This window comes from Cynocephalus volans, chromosome 4, assembly GCF_027409185.1.
Source record: "Cynocephalus volans isolate mCynVol1 chromosome 4, mCynVol1.pri, whole genome shotgun sequence".
Classification (NCBI taxonomy): Eukaryota; Metazoa; Chordata; class Mammalia; order Dermoptera; family Cynocephalidae; genus Cynocephalus; species Cynocephalus volans.
In genome coordinates, this window is record NC_084463.1 from 96,442,603 (window position 1) to 96,465,128 (window position 22,526).

Here is a 22,526-nt window from a genome sequence, read left to right on the forward strand (position 1 = left end):
CCCAACCTCAGAGCAAAGGCAGCAACGCAGCCCAACTAGAAAACCTAACAACAAGCTCTGCCTGTCTATGGTCATTACCAGCTGGTCCATCTAGTATCCCAGGGTAGACAAAATAGTGAAGTACTATACCTGCCATAGAACACCTGTGGTTGGAAGAGGTGGCCACTCCCTCAAATGCATAGATACCAATGCAAGGTTTATAAAGAAATAGGATTATAAAGAAACAAGGAATTCAGATGTGACCAAAAGAAGTGAATAAAGCTCCAATAGTGGATCCTAAATATAGGGAGATCAATGAAGTGATTGACAAAGAATTCATAATAATCCTATTAAAGAAGTCCAAGAGAACTACAGGAAAACAGATAGAAAATTAAATGAAATCTAGAAAACAATACACATAAACGTTTTTCAAAGAAATAGATACAAAAAAAAACTAAAAAGAAATCATAATACAATAACTGAACTGAAAAATGCAATAGAAAGCTTCAGCAGCAGACTCAATCAAGTAGAAAAATTAGTGAGCTCAAAGATGGCATTTGAAATTATCCAGTTAGAGAAGCAATAGAAGAAAAAGAATGGAGAAAGTATACAGGAATCATGAGACGCCATCAAAAGAACAAACATATGCATAGTAGAAGTTGAAGGAGAAGAGAAAATAAAAGGTCCAAGAAGCATGTTTAAAGAAATAATGGCCGAAAACTTACCAAATCTGGGGAAATATGCCAACCAGCATTAAGGTAAAGAAAGTTCAGAAATCACCAAATTCAACCCAGAGTTCCCAAAGACACATCATAATCAAACTATCAAAAATCAAAGACAAAAAAAAAAATTCTGAAAGCAACAAGAAAAAAGAAACATCACAAGGAAGGGAGTCCCAAATACACATGTACATTTCTAAAGATAAAATTTCTCAGCAGAAGCCTGCTGGCCAGGAGAGAGTAAGGTGATATATCCAGAATACTGAGGGAAAGAAACTGCCAGCCAAGAATACTCTACCTGACAAAGCTATCCTTCAGAAATGAGGGAGAAATAAAAACTTTCCCAGACAAAACCTAAGGGAGAGCTGGCTAGAGTGTAGTGTTGTAACACCAAGGTCAAAGGTTTGAATCCCCACCACCACTAGAAATTGTTAAAGGGAGTACTTTAAGCTGAAATGAAAAGCTGCCAATTAATTACATAAAATATGTGAAAGTACAAAACCCTATAGTATAAGTAATATAAAGTCACTTTCACAATAGTCTGCTATGTAATGGTGGTATGTAAAACAATTTTATCTGTAGTCTGAGAATTAAAAGACAAAACTATTAAAAAACACCAGTGTTGATCATAATCCCAAAGAAGGCAGTCCCAAAGAACACAGTCCCAAATGCCGTAATCCTGAATGTTGAAACCCCAAAAGATAAAAATCCCTAAAGTTTTATATCCCAAAAATCACAATCCCAAATGTTGAAATTCTGAAAGTAGATGTTCGTGTCAGTGTATGTTGAATCATAGAACAATTTCAAAAAGAACAGTGCCACATAGAAAATGAATGTGAACATGTTATCTAAAGAGAGCCATGCCCTTTAAAAAGAAAAAAAAAACAGAAAAAGCAGCTATTCATTGCAATCCCAGACTTCAAAATATAGTTAATGATTGTGAAAGCCAGCCAGCCCTTACAGTCTACCTCCATTCAGTTGCGCATAATCTATCCCTGTAAGACACATTTTTATATGTCAAATTTTATTTTTAGTTTTTGTTTTTGTTTTGTTTTATTGTCCCCACTATTTTAAATTGTCAGCATTATTTTTTACAAATCACTATGCTGTATATTTTATCTTTGCATCATTTCCAATACTGGAGTTATAAATTGTTTAAAGATTTTTATAGAGTTCTAATTTGTTTTATGCTTTTTGTGCAAATTTGACTCCATGAAAGTGTGCTATCACAAAGTTTGTAAGCATCATGCATGTATGTAAAAATATTGAAATTTCCTCAATAAGTGAAGAAATGTCCTTTTTGTACATTTACATTTTTAAAAGATAAAGTTTCTCAAGATTTCACCTCTTTAGGCAATTGCATATGTAGTAGTGACTATCATTGTTTCTTGATTGATCTCATCAAAAGACTTAGGTTGTCTGTTATGGTATTTGAGCACAGTTGTAAAGCTGGGTGCACACTATTACCAACCATAGTGATATACATTTATACATTTTGCTTTTTGACCTATTTCTATATGAATATCGTTCATCAGCTTATACCTTTTAAACATATGTGACTGTCCATAGTATACCTGAGTGTTCATGCTTGCAAAAACATGTATGTCATGTGTGCCTATTTTATTGTATAAAGTGGCCTATGAAATGTTCTATCAAGTTTTTATATATTTCTAAAAAAAAATTCTACTTATAAGTGTAAATATATTTTAAAGAATTTTTAAAATTTTTTCCAGAATGATATTTTCAAGATTTTGATCTTTTGGGATTGTGATTTTCAGGATTTTAGACTTCAGGGATTTTGGTCTTTGGGGATTTTAACATTTGGAGTTATGACATTTGGGGTTATGGCTTTGAGGATTATGGCCCAAACCCCAATTTTAAATATATATGCACCTAACATAAGAGCACATAAATATGTAAAACAAATATTAAATGATCTGAAGGGAGAGAGAGACTGCAATACAGTAATAGGTGGGGACTTCAGTACCCTACTTTCAACATTGGACTTGATCTGCACTTTAGACCAAGTGAACCTAACAAATATTTACAGAACATTCCATCCAATAGCAACAGAACATACATTTTGCTCAAGCACATGCAGAACTTTCTCCATAATAGATCATATGTTAGCCCACAATACAAGGTGAACAAATTTAACAGGATTGAAATCATATAAAATATCTTTTCCAATCACAATGGTATGAAACTAGAAATCTTGGAAAATTCACTAATATGTGGAAATTAAACAACATGTTCCTGAACAACCAGTGAGTCAAAGAAGAAATCAAGAGGGAAATCAAGCGATCCCTTGAGACAAACAAAAATAGAAACACAAACCAAAACTTATGAGATGCAGCAAAAGCAGTTCTAAGAAGGAAATTTATAAAAATAAACACCTACATCAAATAAAGAAGAAATATCTCAAACGAACAATCTAACATTACACTTCAAGGAACTCAGAGCAGAGATAAGTGAAACAGAGATTAGAAAAATAGAAAAAAAATAATGAAATTGAATTGGTTTTTTGAAAAGATAAACAAAATCGACAAACCCTTAGCTATACTGAAAAGAAAAGAGAGTAGACTCATAAATAAAATCACAAATAAAAGAGGATATGATATGATACATCTGATATGACAGAAATACAAAGATCACAATAAACTAGAATGTTGGCATACAATTATACACCAACAAATTGGGTAACTTGGAAGAAATGGTTAAATTTCTAGAAATATTTTACATACCAAGACTGAAGTATGAAGAAATAGAAAATTTGAATAGACTAAAGTCTCCTGTCAAAAACCTAGGACCAGATGGCTTCACAACTGAATTCTTCCAAACATTTTAAAAAGAACTGATACCTGTTCTTCTCAAGTTCTTCAAAAAGATTGAAGTGTGGGGAATACTTCCAAACTCATTTTACAAGGCCAGCATTACCCTAATACCAAAGCCAGACAAGGACACTATAAAAAAAAATTACAGGCCAATATCCGTGATGAACATAGATGTAGAAATCCTCTACAAAATACAAGCAAACAAAATACAAAAAAAAATAGCACATTAAAAGATTCATTCACCATGATCAAGTAGGATTTATCCTTGGGATGCAAATTAATAAGTGTAATATACTACATTAGCAAAATGAAGAACAAAAACTATTGATACAGAAAAAGCAGTTCAATAAAATGCTTCAATATCCTTTCATGATAAAAAAAACCCTCAATAATTTAGGTATAGAAGAAATGTACCTCAACACAATAAAGGCCATTTATAACATGCCCATGGCTAATACATTAAATGATAAAAAGTTGAAAGCTTTTCCTCTTAGATCAGGAACAAGACAAGGATGCCCACTCTCACCCTCACCACTTTTCAACATAGTAATGGAAGTCCTAGCCAGAGCAATTAGGCAAGAAAAATGAATAACAGGCATTCTACCAGGAAAGGGCAATTGCTATTGACGTGACTTTGTGTATAGAATACCCTAAAGACTCTACCAAAAAACTGTTAGAACTGATAAGTAAATTCAGTAAAGTTGCAGGATACAAAATCAATATACAAAAGTCAGTAGCATTTCTATATACTAACAATGAACTATCCAAAAAAGAAGTTAAGAAAACAATCTCCTTTACAATAGCAACAACCAAAAATGCTTATGAGTAAATTCAACCAAGGAGGCAAAGATCTCTATACTGAAATCTATAAAACATTGGTGAAAGAAATTTAAGAAAACACAAATAAATGGAAAGTGTACATGGATTGGAAGAATTAATATTATAAAAATATCTATACTGTCTAAAGCAATCTACAGATTTAATGCAATACCTACCAAAATTTCTATGTGATTTTTCACAAAAACAGGAAAACAATCCTAAAACGCACGTGGAACTACAAAAGACCCTGAATAGCCAGAGCAATCTTTAGCAAAAACAACAAAGCTGGAGACATCACAATATATGAGTTCAAAATCTACTACAAAGCCATAGTAATCAAAATAACATTTTATTGGCAAAAAAACACATCAACCAATGGAACAGGACAGAAAGCCTAGAAATAAACCAACATGTTTATGGACAATTGCTTTTTGATAATGTGCCAACAGCAGACAATGGAAAAGGACATTCTCTTCAATAAATAGTGTTGGGAAAACTGATATCCATGCGCAGAAGAATCAAATTGGACCCTAATCTCACCCTGTATACAGAAATAATCTCCAAATGGTTAAGACTTAAACATAAGGCCTGAAATTGTAACACTGCTAGAAGAAAACATGGAGGAATACTTTATGACACTGCTCAGTGATTTTTTAGGTATGACCTCAAAATCACAAGCAACAAAAGCAAAAAATAGACAAATGGGATCATATCAAACCAAAAAAGCTTCTGCACAGAAAAAGAAACAAGTAACACAGTGAAGAGACAGCCCACAGAGTGGGAGAAAATACTTGCAAACTATACATCTGATAAGGGGTTAATATCCAAAGTAAGGAATTCAAATAGCTCTATCAAAAAACAAATAACTTGATTAAAAAATGGGCAAAGGACTTGAAAAGACATTTCTCAAAAGAAGACATACAAAATGGCAACAGGAATATGAAAAATGTTCATCACTAATCATCAGGGAAATGCAAATTAAAATCAATGAGATATCACCTCACACCTGTTAGAACAGCTATTATCAAAAAGATAAAAGGTAAGTTTTGGCAAGGATGTGAAGTGTGGGAACCCTGGTACATTGTTAGTAGCAATGTAAATTAGTACAGCCATTATGGAGAACAGTATGGAGGTTCCTTAAGAGACTATAAATAGAATTACTATGTGATCCAGCAATCCCACCTTGGCTATATATCCAAAGAGATTGAAATCAGTACGTCAGAGAGATATCTCCACTTCCATGCTCACTGCAACATTATTCACAATAGCCAAGATATGGAATCAAACCAAGTGTCCATCAACAGATGAATTAATAAAGAAAATGTGGTATATATACACAATGGAATACTATTCAGCCTTAAAAAGAAGGAAATCCTGGGCCGAGCCCGTGGCGCACTTGGTAGAGTGCTGCGCTGGGAGCGCGGCGACGCTCCCGCCGCGGGTTCGGATCCTATATAGGACTGACCGGTGCACTCACTGGCTGAGTGCCGGTCACGAAAAAACGACAAAAAAAAAGAAGGAAATCCTGTCATTTGTGACAGCTTGACTCAACCTGGAGGATATTATGGTGAGTGAAGTAAGCCAGGCACAGAAAGACAAGTACCACATGATGTCACTTACATGTGGAATCTATAAAAGTCAAATTTGGAGAAGCAGAGAGTAAAATTTCAAGACTTACTGCATAACATGGTGACCATAGTTAATAATAATGTACATTTCAAAATTGTTTAAAGAATAGATTTTAAATGTTCTTACTACCAAAAAATAAGTATGTGAGGTGATGAATATGTTAAATAGCTTGATTTAAATTTCCACAATGTATATATATGTGTCAAAATGTTACATTGTACTCCATAAATATATACTATTAGTATTTGTCAATTACAAAAATTTAAATAAATTTATATATGACTAAATAACTTAAAAACACTCCTGCTACAAAACATCTAAAAATGATAGTTAAAATATTATAAAAGTCTTGTAAATGATGCATTGTTGAGTTTGCTAGAAAGTAAGAGAAGTTTCAAATGCTAGATTGAAGAAGGAACCAAACATCAGAGTGGTATGCATAAATGTTATGATGCTGAAGACTCAGAGGGTAGAGGCAGGGAAGGTGGATGGCAGTTTGCCAGTCTTTGAAACCAGAGATTTAACAGCCACAAGAGGACGTGAGAGTGGACGTAAGCGTAATTAATTAGAATCAGGATAGCCCCTGAAACGCGGGCACACACACGGACAGCTAGAACTGTCCAAAGGACTGCATCCTTATGAAAGGGCCAACTAGAAAGCAAGCAAACAAATAGAAAATACAGCTAGCCAGCATAGGGAGTTTAGGAAAAAGTATGTCTGCTTTAGCCTGGGCTTAAGGGCAGAAGCAAAAAAAAAAAAAGTCTCCATTGAGAATTTGCAGCCACAGTCTGCCTTTAAGTGAGCCTAGAGTTTGAATTTATTCCTGTGTAGTCCAAGAATCCTCAAGCCAAGACATTAAAGTAAAAAATTGTCTTGGGTTGGTGATAACCCTAGAGTACCTGTAGAAGAAAATACAAAACCAGTCTTGAGGTTTACACTCTCAATCCAGGTGGCATGGTATTCTGAAAAACAAACTGGTGAAGATAATCTCACAGTCCAAACTCTGAAACACACAGGGAAAGAGCCTACCCTAAGTGAGAAACAGCTGATGCAATGAACAGTTCAAATAACAATAGTGACAATAGAATGTTAAAGTAGTATCTTCACATTGTTGAAAGAATGTAAATGTCCCCTTAGAAATAAAATACTGGGCAGCAATAATGTAAAACTGGACATGTGTTCACAGTTGAAGTGTGTTAGTCCTTGTGTTCTTTGAAAGGAAGGGAGAGATTACTGGTTCACTTTAGACTTGTTAAGTCAGATATGCATGTTAAAATGTTAAGGGTAGCCACTAAAGTATAATGGGATGGTGGTGTTGTGGTGATGACTATTAAATTATTATCATCAGAGGTAACAAGTTGAGAAATTGTCTGTGCAATGGTGCCCTCTCTTCCACCTTGTCACCACCCTTCTGCTGCTTTTTGAGGCGTTGATTCTGAAATTCCTGAAAATATAGGTGTATTTGAATCTACCTTTGAGTTAGTCCTTTAAAAAAGTAAAGAAAAAACAGGGAGATAGCAAAACGAATCAACTGTTTTTCTTTTTATGTTTTTATTTTTTCTTAATTTTTCTTCAGCTGGCCAGTAGGGGGATGGTGTTATATCATCGCTGAAACTGTTGTTCTTTATGTAGAAATCCACTATTAATTGCTTAATACATGTAGCAACACCACATGACTTGTATTCTTTTGAATAAATAGATTTCAGTGTATTCTTGAGTGCTTGTTATGATTATTTTATATGAAAATATATTAAAAGCATTTATGTAGTAATTGAATTTAGCCTTATCAAGCAGAAATAGAATTCAATTATTTTACGTTTTCTTTATAATATTAAGGATTTGAAAAATATACAATACTTACCTCTTTTATTTGCTCTTCGTTATCTGTCTGTGTGAATTTGAAGCAAAGAATGCCAATAATGATCTCTTTAGCTTAGCAGTTTTACTCCAACAGCTTTAGAATAATGAAATTTCTTCATTCATCAATGAAAATTTTGAAATATGAAGGTAGTTTACAATGTCTTTTCCTCCTTTCCTCAAAGCACTTTGGAAACAGTTTCTGGAAAGGAGAAGAAATATTATTCTCTATATCTATCAAGAGAAATATCTGGAGTTGATGAAGCCCATTTAGGGTAGACAGTGTCAGAACTGTAATTTGAACTTGAAAGCTCTGCCTCAAATTAAGGTGTGGGGGCAGTGGGGCAGAAGATCTAGAATAACAAGGGATATTTTAGGGCCGGCCTGTGGCTCACTTGGGAGAGTGTGGTGCTGATAGCACCAAGGCCATGGGTTCGGATCCCTATATAGGGATGGCTGGTTAGCTCACTTGGGAGAGTGTGGTGCTGACAACACCAAGTCAAGGGTTAAGATCCCCTTACCAGACATCTTAAAAAAAAAAAACTAAAAAACAAGATATTTAGGGTCATTTTTTCTTAATAATAAAAAATCCTACTGCTTCCCATTTTGACTGCTTTTTTATTTCTCAGTGTAACTGGTAGATCATACCAAGTGATTGATGAAATAGAACAATGTCTAAGCAGAAAAGAACTTTAGACAAGATAGTCCAATCTTATTTTACAAGTGCAAATACTTAATCTTTTAATGTTTGTGTAACTCACTACAAAAATTAATAACATGTTTTCACTAAATTGAAATGACATATAGCTTTGTGAGTGGTCGAGTCAGAGGAAGAACTCAGAGCCCATTATCTTTTATTTTGATTGGACATATGAAACTGCAAGTGTTTTAGGCAGTCTTAGCAGTTAAAAGCTTAGACTCAAGTCAGCAAATCGGGGTTTCCTATTTACCTATATGAGTTATCTTTGGCAGATTATTGATCCTCTCAAAGCTTCAGTTTCTTTTCTGTAAAATGTTAATTTTTAAATTATTATTACTACTACTACCAATAACACCATTACCACCTCCATTATTACATTAGAAATGATCTATTATTTAATACTGGATTTTAATTTGAATAGGATTTTCATCATAGAAAAAAACCTATCTCTCAAAACTAGCTTTGGAGGCTTTATTTGTACTATAAGACCTTCAATTTTGCTTCAGAGAGTAAGTTTGTGCTGGATAAGTTATTTTTTGAGCTCAAGCCCCTTCAGAAAGTTTATAGATTTTTTTATTTAATCATCCAAAATACTGTTACAGTGTTTTTCCTTGCAAAGAAACTGATATTTTCATTTGTTACTAGTACGCATAAATTGCTATAAGCCTGTAAAAAGGAGGTAATATCTTTGGCAAAATCTTTAAAAATATATAAAAATTGAAAATTTTGATCCAACAATTCCACTTTTTCCATTTGTAAAGTTAGTGTATAAGAATTATTTGTAATAGCATTAAGTAGATGTATGTAGTCATGTTTTGTAAAAGCAAAAGATCAGAAACATCTGAAATATCCATCAATAATTCACTGGTTAAACTAATTATGATACATTCACAAAATGGAGTATTATGTAATAATTCAAACAATGAAGAAGTTCCTCATATATAGTTGGCCCTCTCTACTGTCAGTTCTGCATCCTGGGATTAAACCAACCATGGATTGAAAATATAGAAAGGAAAAAAAAAATACAGTAATAAAAAATACAAATTTTAAAAATACAGTACAACAACTATTTACATAACATTTATATTGTATTAGGTATTAAAAGTAATCTAGAGGGCCGGCCCCGTGGCACACTCAGGAGCGCAGCGGCTCTCCCACCACGGGTTCGGATCCTATATAGGGATGGCCGGTGCGCTCACTGGCTGAGTGCAGTGCGGACGACACCAAGCCCAGGGTTGCGTTCCCCTTACTGGTCACAAAAAGGAAAAAAAAAAAAAATCTAGAGATATTTTAAATATATAGGCGGAGGTGCATAGGGTATATACAAATACTACACCATTTTATATAAGGGACTTCAACATCTGGGGATTTTGGTATCCTCAAGGAGTCCTGGAACCAATCCCCTGCAGATACCAAGGGATGACTGTACTGATAGATCTGCAAGGCATACTATTGCGTAAAATAAGGTGTGAAAGAGTGTGTATGATATGTGTGCTATGGCTGTCATCTATTTTTTTTTAAAGGGAGATTGTATATTAATATTTTAAATTATTATATGTAATCCTCTAGAAGGACTCACAAGAAACCAACAAGAGTGATTGTGTGAGAGGAACTGGGTGGCTGGCTATCGGACAGGTGTAGAAAGGAGATGTATACTCTTTTATACATCTTGATTTTTTTTTAAACTATGCAGATATGTTACCTATTCACAGTTAAATTAAAACAAATCCTTGGCTTGGCTTACTTTAGGCAGGAGGGTTTATTATTGAGAAATCCAATGATATTTTTCCTAAACAGTCTTACAATGCTTAGAATACATTACCAAGCCTGAAAGAATCCATCTTATCTGATATTTAACTACCTTTCCTATCTAATTTCCTGGCATTTCTTTCCATTGTTCAATATGTCTCAGTCACATGGACCTTTCTGTTCCTTGAACAAGCCAAACTGTTCCTCACTTCACTTCAGATGCTTGTATTTGTTGTTCCTTTTGCCCGGAATACTTCTCCCCAGATATTTATATGATTCATTTCCTTACTTGATGCAGGTTTCTTTTTAAATGTCACCAACTCAGTGAGGCCCCTCTTAACCATTTTACCTAAAATGTCATCCCTAAACGCCCTCTGTCTGCTCTCCTTTCTTTATTTTTCTTCATAGCAATAATAGCTACCTGTTTATCTGTCTCACCTCTCCCTACCCCCATCTCTCTCTCTCTCACACACACACACATACCCACACACTAGTTCCATGAAGACAGGGCTTTATTTTTGTTTACTGTATCACCAGTGCCTAGAATATTGCTTAGCCCCTACAGTAGGTGCCAAATATATGTTGATTGGATTAAATAAATGAATGAACGAATGATGGCTTTTATGAAAGTCTTTAGCTCTTTCAGCCTCAATATTTCATACCTTTTATTAGGGCATTGGCATAGCATGGATTCAGAGAAAATCTCTGCTTGCTTAAGTGACTTGCTGTTCTCTGTACACTGCGAGTAAATCAGGAGTGGAGTTATTGAATGGCCACTTTTCTTCATGTAGATCAGACTTTTATAGGATTAGATCAACCTTAATTCCTGGTTACTCAGTACTCACTTTTGATCACACGATTGTATGGTAATAGGTGTCTTCTAGTTTTAAGATGGACTAGGTAGCAGTCCTGTTGTTTTGACCTTTCCCTGCTTTTATCATATTTTCCTCTAGCATTACTTATACCGAAGCAGTAGAAATCTTAAAGCAAGCATCCCAGAACTTCACCTTCACCCCAGAGGTAATATATTTTGTGTGTGTGTGTGTGTGTGTGTGTGTGTGTGTGTGTGTGTGTGTGTGTGTGTGTGTGTGTGTGTGTGTGAGAAAATGTTTCCCTCTTATCCGTGTGTGTGTGAGAAAATGTTTCCCTCTTATCCGTATCTTACTTCATAAAGAATTATTCAAAATAATCTTATTTCTCTTATTAGCAAAGTGTACTTTTGCTCACCTGTACATAGGCTTTGTTTGATGTTTGCTCAACTTTGTTGAAATACTTAGAATGAAAAATAATTTTTAAATAGAATGGAGTCATTTGGAATAGCAGTGAGTAAAGGGTTATAAAGGAGTTTCCCAAGTTTAGGAAGATGAAAATCCTAAAAAAAAGAATGGTAATTATAGAATATTACTATAGAAATTAACTACTTCAGTGTTTCCTAAAGTGTGTTCTCAATGATGTTAAAAGGTGACAGACAAAAGAAGTTATGTGATGAAATAAATTTAAAAAACATATTAAACAGGTTTCTTTTTTAGTAGAACTTTATAGAGCTTTTTAATTTGTGAGCCACTCTGGAAAACACTTTGTTTTCAAGGAATTTGAAACATTTAATTTTAAAATATTTAATTGACAAATAAAAGTTACACATATTCAAGGTATACAATGTGATAATTTGATCGCATATGTACACATTGTGTAATGTTTACCACAATCAAATTAATACATCTGTCACCATCCATGCTGTACATAAGATCCTCAGAACTTGTTCATCTTATAACTAAAAGTTTGTACCCTTTGATCAACGTGTCCCCATTTCCTCTACCCCCTGGCAACCACTGTTCTACTCTCTGTTTTTATAAAGGAACTCCTTTATTGTTTGACAAGGATATAGGTCCAAGAGAAGCCATGTGATTTATCAGTGGGCATGCGCATAATGTTAGAGGCAAGTCTCCTCATTCCTGTTCCAGTCCTTTTTTTTATACTTAAGATACTGCCAGACGAGTAGGAATAATAAGATAATGTTAAAAACATAATACCTTTGTCTTCAAACTACTCTTTACACCGGCCCCATCCCCAGTTAAGTCAGATCCTATTATAATAGTAACCTGTGCTTGTTATATTTATAATCAAGTAATTCTTTGCATATTTTTAATTTAATGTTTGTCTCCTGCCATGGAAGCTTCATGAAGTTAGGGGCTATAACTATTTTTCTTAATACTAGCCTGGTACCTGAAATTTAATAAGCCCATTAGTATATGCTGAATAAATAGACTGAAGTGTTATTAAATATTCATCAAAGAGCATCTGATATATGAGTTGACTATTATTTTTAAAAATCACCAAAAGAAGCCATCTAGCCAAAGATAGGCTTACTATTAGGAATATTATCTTTCATCATTTAATTTCCTGAGACTTAAGGACAGTAATTGTGGAAGAAGCTCTAGGCAATATTACAAAACTGTGATTCCAAAGTTAGTTTTTATCCCCTTGGAAAATGTACTTTGTTTTCCTGCAGATACTATTGAATTTCCTGCTGAATGCTGCTCTCTGAGATGGGGGACAGAAAGCATAGTGTTTATCTGCTGGTTTCAGCTTTCATCTTTCCAGACCTTTGGCTGTTTTTGTTAACAAATCTCTCTTTCTAGTTTAGTCAGCTGTGTAACCTCAGCAGACAGTTCCACACATCATTGAGCTTTAGGGGAAAGGGAGCCCTTAGAACTGATACAGGTTATTTTTAGGTGCTTAATTGTATATTTCAGCTCTGTCTTCTCCTTTGGTCATTTCTTATTTCTCATTACAGTGGGGTGTTGATCTACAAACTGAACATGAAAAGTACCTTGTGAAGCACTGTGGCAACATACCAGTCTTCGTCATTAATTATCCATTAGCACTCAAGCCTTTCTACATGAGGGATAATGAAGATGCCCCTCAGCACACAGTAAGAAGAGATACTAAATAAATTGGGGTTAGTAATCTCAGAGTCTGGGTTTTTCCCTTGGTTTAATTTCATTTAGCCTTTGGCATATTTTCTTAAATTATACTCAGTACTCTTTTTCAGCTCTTAAAATGATAAAGATTTTCAAAAGCACCACTTATAAAACATTCCAAGAAGATCCCAGTGTTTTATTACACATACTTTCCCATTTCTATCACAAGGTGTCCTTCTTAGTTTAGCAGACACAAGTGTGGGGGTGGGGGGGGGGCAGAGGAGATGTTGTTTGTTTTGATTTTTTAAAAAAACTGAAAGTGGCCTAAAACAATAGCAATAGGAGGTCTACTGTCAAGTTACTGGTTAAGAGCCCCCTGGGAGGGAAAACATGCTGGGCAAGAGATGATAGCGGTGGCATGATCAGGCAAAGGAAGAGCTAGCTTGACAGAGCAGGAGGCTTAGGGGACTTCGGTTTGGGCAATCATAAAGAAATAGGGAGAGGAGGGCTAAGGAGGGATCAAGGAGATTTAGGCAGATTCTCCCTGTCACAGCTCTCGTCTGTCTCTTCTCTTTCTGCCTGTCTTGTCTCTGTCTGTCTCTCTGATCTCTTTATCCTTTCTTATCCTGTTTTCTTTTCCCCCTTAACTGTAGTTGCCTTTTTTATTCTTCTGTCTTACTTTTTTCCTTTTTTCTCTTATTTTGTCTTTTTCTCTCTTCTTTACAAAATTAGCCATAATATAAAGTAAGGATATATGTTGACTTTTTAAATATTTTTTCAATAGTTACGTAGTTAATATCATTAATTGTTAAAGTCCATGAGACAAATATGTTTATTTCAAAACAGGCCCCAAAACTAAACTTTGCTTTCTAGTCCTTTTCACTTGCCTGTAGATAAATAGCTACAAAATAATGTAGATTAGGGCCCACCAGTAAATAAAATGTCCCCAGTAGAGTACTACTCTTTCAGTTTGAATATATTTCCTGTTTTCTTTTATAATATTAATAAAACAATATTTAAAAAACAATATTAGCCACCATTTAAGTCAAGCACAACCATCTCATCTCTAAACCCTAAAGCAACTTTACCAAGAACCTTATTGTTTCCCCTATTTTATAAATGAAAAACTGGGCTATAAACTGATTGATTGCATTTCCTAAGGCTACATGGGTAGTAAGTAACAGAGTTAGTATTCAGACCCGATTCCCTCTGGCTCTAAAGTCTGTGTTCTTTTCCACTCTGTCACACCGCCTCAAAATCACGTGTATACATTAAGGTTTTTTTTTTTCTTCAAAAGATGACCGGTAAGGGGATCTTAACCCTTGACTTGGTGTTGTCAGCACCACGCTCAGCCAGTGAGCAAACCGGCCATCCCTGTATGGGATCCGAACCCGGGGCCTTGGTGTTATCAGCACCACACTCTCCCGAGTGAGCCACAGGCCGGCCCATACATTACGTTTTAGCCATTGATTTTCTCGTCCCCACCTTTCACACAGCATCATCCAAAACCAGTGAGCAACACAATTTATTTATGATTTTTATTCTCTTTTTTCCCTACCAACCCTTTGGTATAATTGATTGGCCCACTATTTGTCATCAAAAAGGAGGAAAGACTAGGATATAGATTATCTAATCCTGAATAATTTAGAGTTGAGCCTACATCACAAAACAGAGGATAGTATCCATATCTCATAGATTTTTCTTATCACTCCACTCCTCTCTACATCTTATCCACCCTAAACCCCCTCCCCCATCACACGCACACATCATCTGTTCTTCTCATGTAATTTCCCTGTAATGAGCATTTTTCAGTCCGTCAGTTTTGCACTTTCTTAAATACTCTGCTTGAGCTTTCCTTTTCTGGATTTCTGTAGCATTTAAAGAATTAGTAAAGCTGTGTAGCGTTGTGTCTATTTTTTGTAGTCTATGTTTAAATTTTACTTTCTTAAACTAAAGTCTGAACCACTTAAGGATGACGATTGAGTCTTTAATAACCACCACAGCATCTACCATTTATTCCTCTTTCCTTCTAATATGGCTTCCACCTCATCATACCACAGAAGCAACTCTTGTTGCGGTCAATAATGATCTTCATGTTACTAAATCCAACAACCTTTTAAAAGTCTTTACTTTGCTTGACCTCCCAGCACTGTTCAGCACTATTAATAACTTTTTTTTATTTTTAAAACCCTTTCTTCCCTTGGCTTCTGTGACATCGTATTCTCCCAATTTTTTCTCCTTTCTCAGTGGTTATTCTTCCTTAATCTCCTGTACATGTTCATCTACTTCTACCAATCCATTAGATGTTGGAATTCCTCTAGGCTCGGTTCTAGGTCATCTTTCCTCTCCCCAGGTGATTTTATTGGTACCCACAGCTTACTATTTATTCTCAAACAACTCAGAAATTTATATTTATAATCCAAACTTCTCTGAGCTCTGGACTCATGTATCTTACTGCCTCAATGACTTCCATTTTCATATCTCAAAGGCGTCACAAATTCAGCATGTCCAGAACTGAACCCATGATTTCTCCTCCTCTTCACTCCTCCCTCCAAATTTGATCTTTCAGTATTCTCTGTTCATCTAATTGTGCAAGCCAGGTACCTGGGTCATTTTTGAAATTTTTGAAGCTGTTATTTAGTTCTGTCATTGTTACACTCCTAAATACTTCTAAAATCCAACCACTTCTCATTTCCACTTTTACCTTTTTTAGATTAAGGTATCATCAGCTCTTGCCTAGACTATTTCAGTTGTCTCCATACTGGCCTTCCTGTATCCACTCTTTCCTTCCCTGAGTCAATTCTCTCCTTTTCAGTGGGAACTTTTAGTAAATGTAAGTCCAGTTGTGTTATCTCTGTTCTTAAAATCATTCAGTAGTCTCCATTTGCTCCTAGGATAAAGCCAAGATCCCTTGTATGGCCTGCAAAGCCCAGTATAATCTGGATGCACCAGCCTTTCTAGCCTGGTGTACTGTGGTGCTCCACTTTGCACTCTCTGCTGCATCCACACCTTCAGACATGCACTGCTTCCACCTCAGGATCTTCACACATCTTGTTTCTTCAGTCTACAACATGCTTCTTCACCCGAATAATTTTACTTATTCTTCATATCTCTACTTGATCATCATTTCCTCAGAAAAACCTTACTTGACCCTACAGACTGGGCCAGAGACCCCTGTTAGATGCTGCAATAGTACCATGTTAAATTTCAAACCCATCTACTAACTCTTAATCCATCGTAACCCTTAACACAGTTGTAATTTTACATTTACTTATATGACTATTTAATTAAGGACTCTTTCCTCTACACCAAAGGACTTGAGGACCTCTTTTTCTTCTTTTCTTTTTTAATTGAAACATAATCGATTATACATATTTGTGGGGTACATACTTGAATATCAGTACCTATGTATAATATGTGATGAGCAAATCAGGATAATTAGTATATTCATCATTATAAAAGGTCATCATTCTTTTAACCAATTTCTCACTAAACCCACATTCCCACCTCTAGTAACCAGAGTTCTGTTTTCTCCTTTCAAAAGTTTGATGTACTGTTGTGATTATTGTTTGTTTGTTTCTTTCTTTATTTATTTATTTATTTTTAGCTCCCACTTATGAGTGAAGGCATGTTGTATTTCTTTCTGTACCTGGCTTATTTCACTTAACATAATTTTCTCCAGGTTCATGAATGTTGCTGCAAATGGCAGAATTTCATTCTTTTTTATAGCTGGGTAGTATTCCATTGTGTATGTGTACCATGTTTTGCTTATCCAGTCACAAGGACCTCTTTTTCATTCACTAATATGTCCCTAGTGCCTAGCATAATGCCTGGAAATATCACGCACCTTATATCTGTTTGGTGGGTATGTGGATGTATGTATGGATGGATGAATGAATGAATCAAAACCAAGACAGTTTTAGACACACAGTGGACAAGTAATGAGTCGTGACTTGATTTGTGAAGGAAATTGGTGGGAGGCTAAAAAGTAGCTTTACTCTAGGTTCTGTGAGTGATGGCATAAAGGAAAGTCTAGTGACTTCAGCTTGAGTTTCAAATTAATAGAAATAGTGAGGAAGGGAATTGCCAATTTTTCCCTTATCTAGGACTATTCCGGGAATTTATGTCAAAGTTAAAATATGCTCTTTAGTTCATCTTAAAAATATGCATTTCAGTTCAGATTCTTTATTATGAAATACTGTGTACTTTGAATTGTAGGGAGAAGTATTTTTATGTGTGTGCTATAGACTTCTAAGGTTTTGTTCCCAAATTGTTTCTCTGCATTTTAGTCTTCCCATTGCCTTAACTAAACAACTTTAGTTAAAGCAATTGAGATAAAAGTAACAGATGCCTCCTATGTCTTTTAATAGAATAAGTGTTGAGGAAACTGCAGTGATGAAGAGCAGGGAAAAATAAGAAAAAAAAAATTAAGGGCACTGAGAAATTATTTACATTATCTTAACTAAATAAGAGAAACTAACTTTGTAGGATCAGAATGGAAATCTGTTTAAGATTGCAGACAGAAGAAAATGAAAGAAAAGATTAATAAAGTCCACTAGATTAAATTTTTGATGTTCTGAATTGACATCTATTATTGAGTACCTATTATGCGACAAGTATAATGTTGAAGCATTCAAAAGAGAAAAAAATAGGACTGGCCAGTTAGCTCACTTTGGAGAGTGTGGTGCTGATGACACAAAGGTCAAGGGTTTGGATCCCTGTACTAGCCAGCTGCCAAAAAAGAGAGAGAGAGGAAAAGTAACAGTTATCAAGTACATACCATGTACCTATCGTTACTTTTATCCTTTTCTTACAAATGAGACTGTTGCATCTCAGTGTAGTGGTGTAGTTGCTTGTGCAAGATCACACAGTGAATAAGCGTTGGAGCTAAGATTTAGAGACAGGAATATGGCATATCAGGTAGCTTTACTAGAACCCTGATCTTTCTGGATAAAGTGTTTATGTGGGATGGCAGAAAAAGGAATGGGCTTATAGCCAGAGACCTAGGTTTTGCTTCAGTATCTACTGCGTAATTTTTCTTGGCCTCATTATTCTCAGGGGATTATAGTCAATCTCATTTGTTGACAGGGAAATGAATATTAAAGCCACAGAAAGACACCACTACATACCAACTAGAATGGCTAAAAATCAGAAAGCCAACTGTTGGTGACAATATCAGGAAATGAAGTACTTATATACTGCTGGTGAGAATATAAAATGGTACAATCACTTTGGAAACTTTGGCAATATTCACTAAAGTGGCATATATGCATATTTCATGATCCAACAGTTTCTCTCCTGTCAAAATGTATCCATATGTGCACCAAAATATGTACAAGATTAATAGCAGCACTCTTTGTAATAGCCAGAAAGTGGAGGTGAAAACCAAACCAACAATAGTAGAATAAATTGTAGCATATTTGTGTAATGGGACACTCTACAGCAATGAGAATAAATACTCAGGGCTGGCCCCGTGGCGCACTCAGGAGAGTGCGGCGCTTGGGAGCACCGCGGGTTCATATCCTATATAGGAATGGCCGGTGCGCTCACTGGTTGAGCGTGGTGCGGGCGACACCACGCCAAGGGTTGCGATCCCCTTATCGGTCACAAAAAGACAAAAAAAAAAAAAAAAAAATACTCAACCAAGGGGTGTGCAATGAATTTTCCTGGGCTGGGGCTAATTAACTGACCTGCATCGAAACAACTTGAGCCTCAAACCTACAGATAAACTGAGGAAGAGAATTGCCAAAAGACAAATTATTGTTACACATATAATAACCATAATGAATCTCACAAATATAACTGAGTGAGAAAAGCCAAACACAAAAAAGTATATACTGTGTGATACTATTTATAGAAAGTTCAAAATCAACCTATGGTGGTACAGGTTAGGAAAGAGATTACTTTGGGTCGGGGTAGTAACTGAAAAAAGGCACAAGGAGGGCTTTTGGGTGCTGCTGCTGTTCTGTTTCTTGAATTGGATGGTGAATTGTGGTGCATTGACTTTGTGAAAATTTATAAAACTACATCCTTGTTATTTGTGTACTTTTTATACATATGTTATACTTCTATTAAAAAGTTTGTTTTAAAAGACAATTACAGTACTATCCTTGTATCCTCACAGGTTTGTCGTGGAGATCAGATGAACTAATGTTCATAAAATTGCTTTGAAAATTAAAATATTATAGAAAATATTAGGTAATTATTGGATGATAAAGATGGATAGGCAAGATGAGAACAAATTATAGAGAGGTTGGAGTGCTACAGATAGCTTGAGCTTGATCCCATTAACAGTAGAGAGGCATATATGTTCTTTTAGATGATGGCAAGATGAAAAGATTAACCTGACAAGTGGCATACAAGAGAGACGGGGGAAGGAGGCAATTAAGGAGAAGTAGGAGAATTAATGGACTCTTGCTTTTAACCTGGAAATGGGGACATGAGATCTTACACTAAAATGACAACAGTGAAAATGGAGAGAAAGAAATGAAACTAAAACATTCCCAAAGAATAATCAATGGTCTGTGAAATAAACTGGAAGTGGAAGGTAAGGAAGAGAGAGGAGTCACAAGTGATTCCCAGAGGTCAGACTTTAATTATAAGAACGGTGGTACTGTTTACAGAAATGTGTTTATAAGAAGGGTGGTACTGTTTACAGAAATGTGTTCCTCTCTCAAGTGGAGGAATTCATGCATGAACCTTTGTAGACCCCAACTGTTTTCTCCTGGCTTACTTGGAGTTTAGAGCTCCCTAAGGAAGAAAGAAATATGGTAAATCTATCTGGGCCCTGAGGGAAAGGGAACATATGTTTCGGAGTGAAGTGAGAATTCCACTCCTTTGAAGCCATTACTATCTTCACAAACTGTAACACTTTTGCTTCTTTCAGGCAGCAGAAGCAGTAAAATTGCCTAGCCATTATTACACTAGCCAAAATCTTCTTCCAGTCCTTGCTGCCTGTAGCCCATCTGCATCTTCTCACTCACATCTGGAAGGCCCTCTTTCCTAGCCATGTCTAGTTGTTTTCAGGGGTGAAATGCTGTCTGTATCAGCAGTTAGAGCCAAAGCTCATAGAGGCTGAAACCACAAACATGTGTTCCTATGGCTTATGGATCATTCTTTTTCTTTTGATAATAGCATGTAATGTTGCTCCATTGTTAGTAGCAGCCTGTGAGAAACGGAATAAAAAGGCATTCAATTTTTGTTTTTCATCAGTATTCTAAAATGCTGAGATAGGTGGGAAGAGAGGTAGCAGAGGAAGGGACAATAAACTTTCCCCCACTCTTTGAACTTAACATAGCAAAGGTTATGTATTAAAGGCCTTGATCCTATCTAGCCTATTTATTTTTTTTAATTCAAGGTCTGAGTTTTATTTTCAGTACACTGATTGGAATCAAAGAGAGTCAGAAGGGAGTGTCATAAATAGAAACCAGGGTTTGTTCAGCTTGAATACTAAACACAAACTATTTCTAGACAGCATACCACTGCAGCTATGTGACTTAAGCAGATTCAAAACTCATACCCTGTGGAGGAAGATGTACCAGGAAGCAGTCTGGGCCTAGAAGATGTGCCCAAAGTCGAATAGGTTTGGTTGAAGGCTAGGGAAGTTAGGGAAAGCGTAGGAAAATTATCCATAGCCTCCATTGTTATCTGTTCAGGAGAGTGAAAGGACAGCAGAACTAAAATCCTTCTGCTAATTTCAAGACTCCCAAAGATGCATAGAAACACAGTAGAGACTTTTATTTACAAAATTGCTCAAACGTGGTCAGCTTTGAATTAAGAAGACATTTCGCTGTGCAACTGGTGAATTCCCTAAGGATAGATTAGCTCTGGTTCCTGTTCATTATGTAGCTCATTACTCCTAATAACCACCAGACCTACAGATATACTATGCATAGTTTTTGGCCCAACCTTCCTTTCTCTTTGAACCCTATCTTTTTTCATCAAGTACAGATGATTGTCAATTCAGAAGGACTTTTAAAAATTCATGTTCATGGCTGATTTTTGGCTGTAATTTAATGAGGTTCCAAGAAAAAGAATAATATAGGAAGGCTGAATTACTTCAGGGGTTCCTGTGCCATTTCTTATCATCTGTGTTGCTAAGAAATTGACATAGGTGAAACTTATAAACAGTAAAGAACAAGTATGCTTTTGGTCATCTAATTAAAAGTGTAATATTGTGAAAATATATATGTCTTCATCCCTGTCTCCTGACATATAACTCCTAAAATCCTTAGCATCTCCAAAGTGCTGTACTTTCTTACACTAATGAGTTAACTGGTGGCTGGAAGGCCCTAGGTAGCTTCAGGATGGTGGCTGGTCACAGGAAAAACCAACATGGGATTTTCAGTCCCGTCGGGGCTGAAGGTTTAGTTGATCACTATTAGCCAGTGATTTAATCAATCATGTCTACATAATGAAGCCTCCCTAAAAACCCAAGAGCACAGGTTTTGGGGAGCTTCCGGATAGCTGAACACATGGAGGTTCCTAGAGGATGGTGCACTTGGGGAGGCCATGGAAGCTCTGCGTCCCTTCTCCCATACCTTGCCCTATTCATCTCTTCATCTGTATCCCTTGTAATATCCTTTATAATAAACTGGTAGATGTAAGTACATGTTTTCCTGAGGTATGTGAGCTGCTCAAGAAAACTAATCAAACCCAAGGAGGGGGTTGTGGGAACCCTGAATTGTAGCTGGTTGGTCAGAAGTTCCAGAGGCCTGGACTACAGAAATCAGAAGTCTGTCTGCTGTGTTGATTGTTGCTAAGTAAGAGGATAGAGAAAAACACTCAATTTGTGTTTTTTTATATATACAGATTGGTGTCAGAAGTGGGGAAAAAACACACAAACTGTATTTTCCTCTGCTCTCTCACAGCACAATCATCAGCACAGAAGACTGACTTTCATGTCCAAATATGTGGGGATTTCTCCCCACTGGCAAGCAAGACATTCTCCAGCAGACATTAGCATTTAACTCTGACACAATCTACCTGGAGAGAGTGTTAGATCCTGCAGGATAAGGGTTACTTCCCAAGAGTACCCCCCTACTTTAGATGCCAGTTGCAAATCCAGGCCAATAGCACAAGTTGTCAGGAAGGGGAAGCAGAGTTTCCTTGGCCTCCTGGGGTACACCACCTTCCAGGAATCGCCATGTGTTTAGCTGTTCAGAAGCTCCCCAAACCCTGTGCTCTTGGGTTTTTATGGAAGCTTCATTATGTAGGCAATGATTGAAGCATGTACAGCCATGTAGAAATGTGATTGGACAAAAAGGTATGATCCAACACTAACAAACTGGGTGAGGAAACCCAGCAAGGCCTGTCTGTG

General features: G+C 36.0%; 1 protein-coding gene across 4 annotated transcripts in view; it reads left to right on the forward strand.

Annotated features, from left to right (window-relative positions):
- NARS2 (asparaginyl-tRNA synthetase 2, mitochondrial) overlaps positions 1-22,526 on the forward strand; it is a 130,981-nt gene that overhangs the window by 96,814 nt on the left and 11,641 nt on the right. For 2 of the 4 annotated variants that reach the window (XM_063093521.1, XM_063093522.1), the window contains 2 exons: positions 11,240-11,306; positions 13,081-13,218. The exons of 1 other annotated variant lie outside the window; for it this stretch is intronic. In XM_063093521.1, coding sequence (XP_062949591.1) covers positions 11,240-11,306; positions 13,081-13,218 — 205 coding nt within the window. Of the gene's footprint in view, positions 1-11,239; positions 11,307-13,080; positions 13,246-22,526 lie in introns of all 4 variants that reach the window. One more of the 4 variants, XM_063093523.1, reaches the window with a different exon arrangement.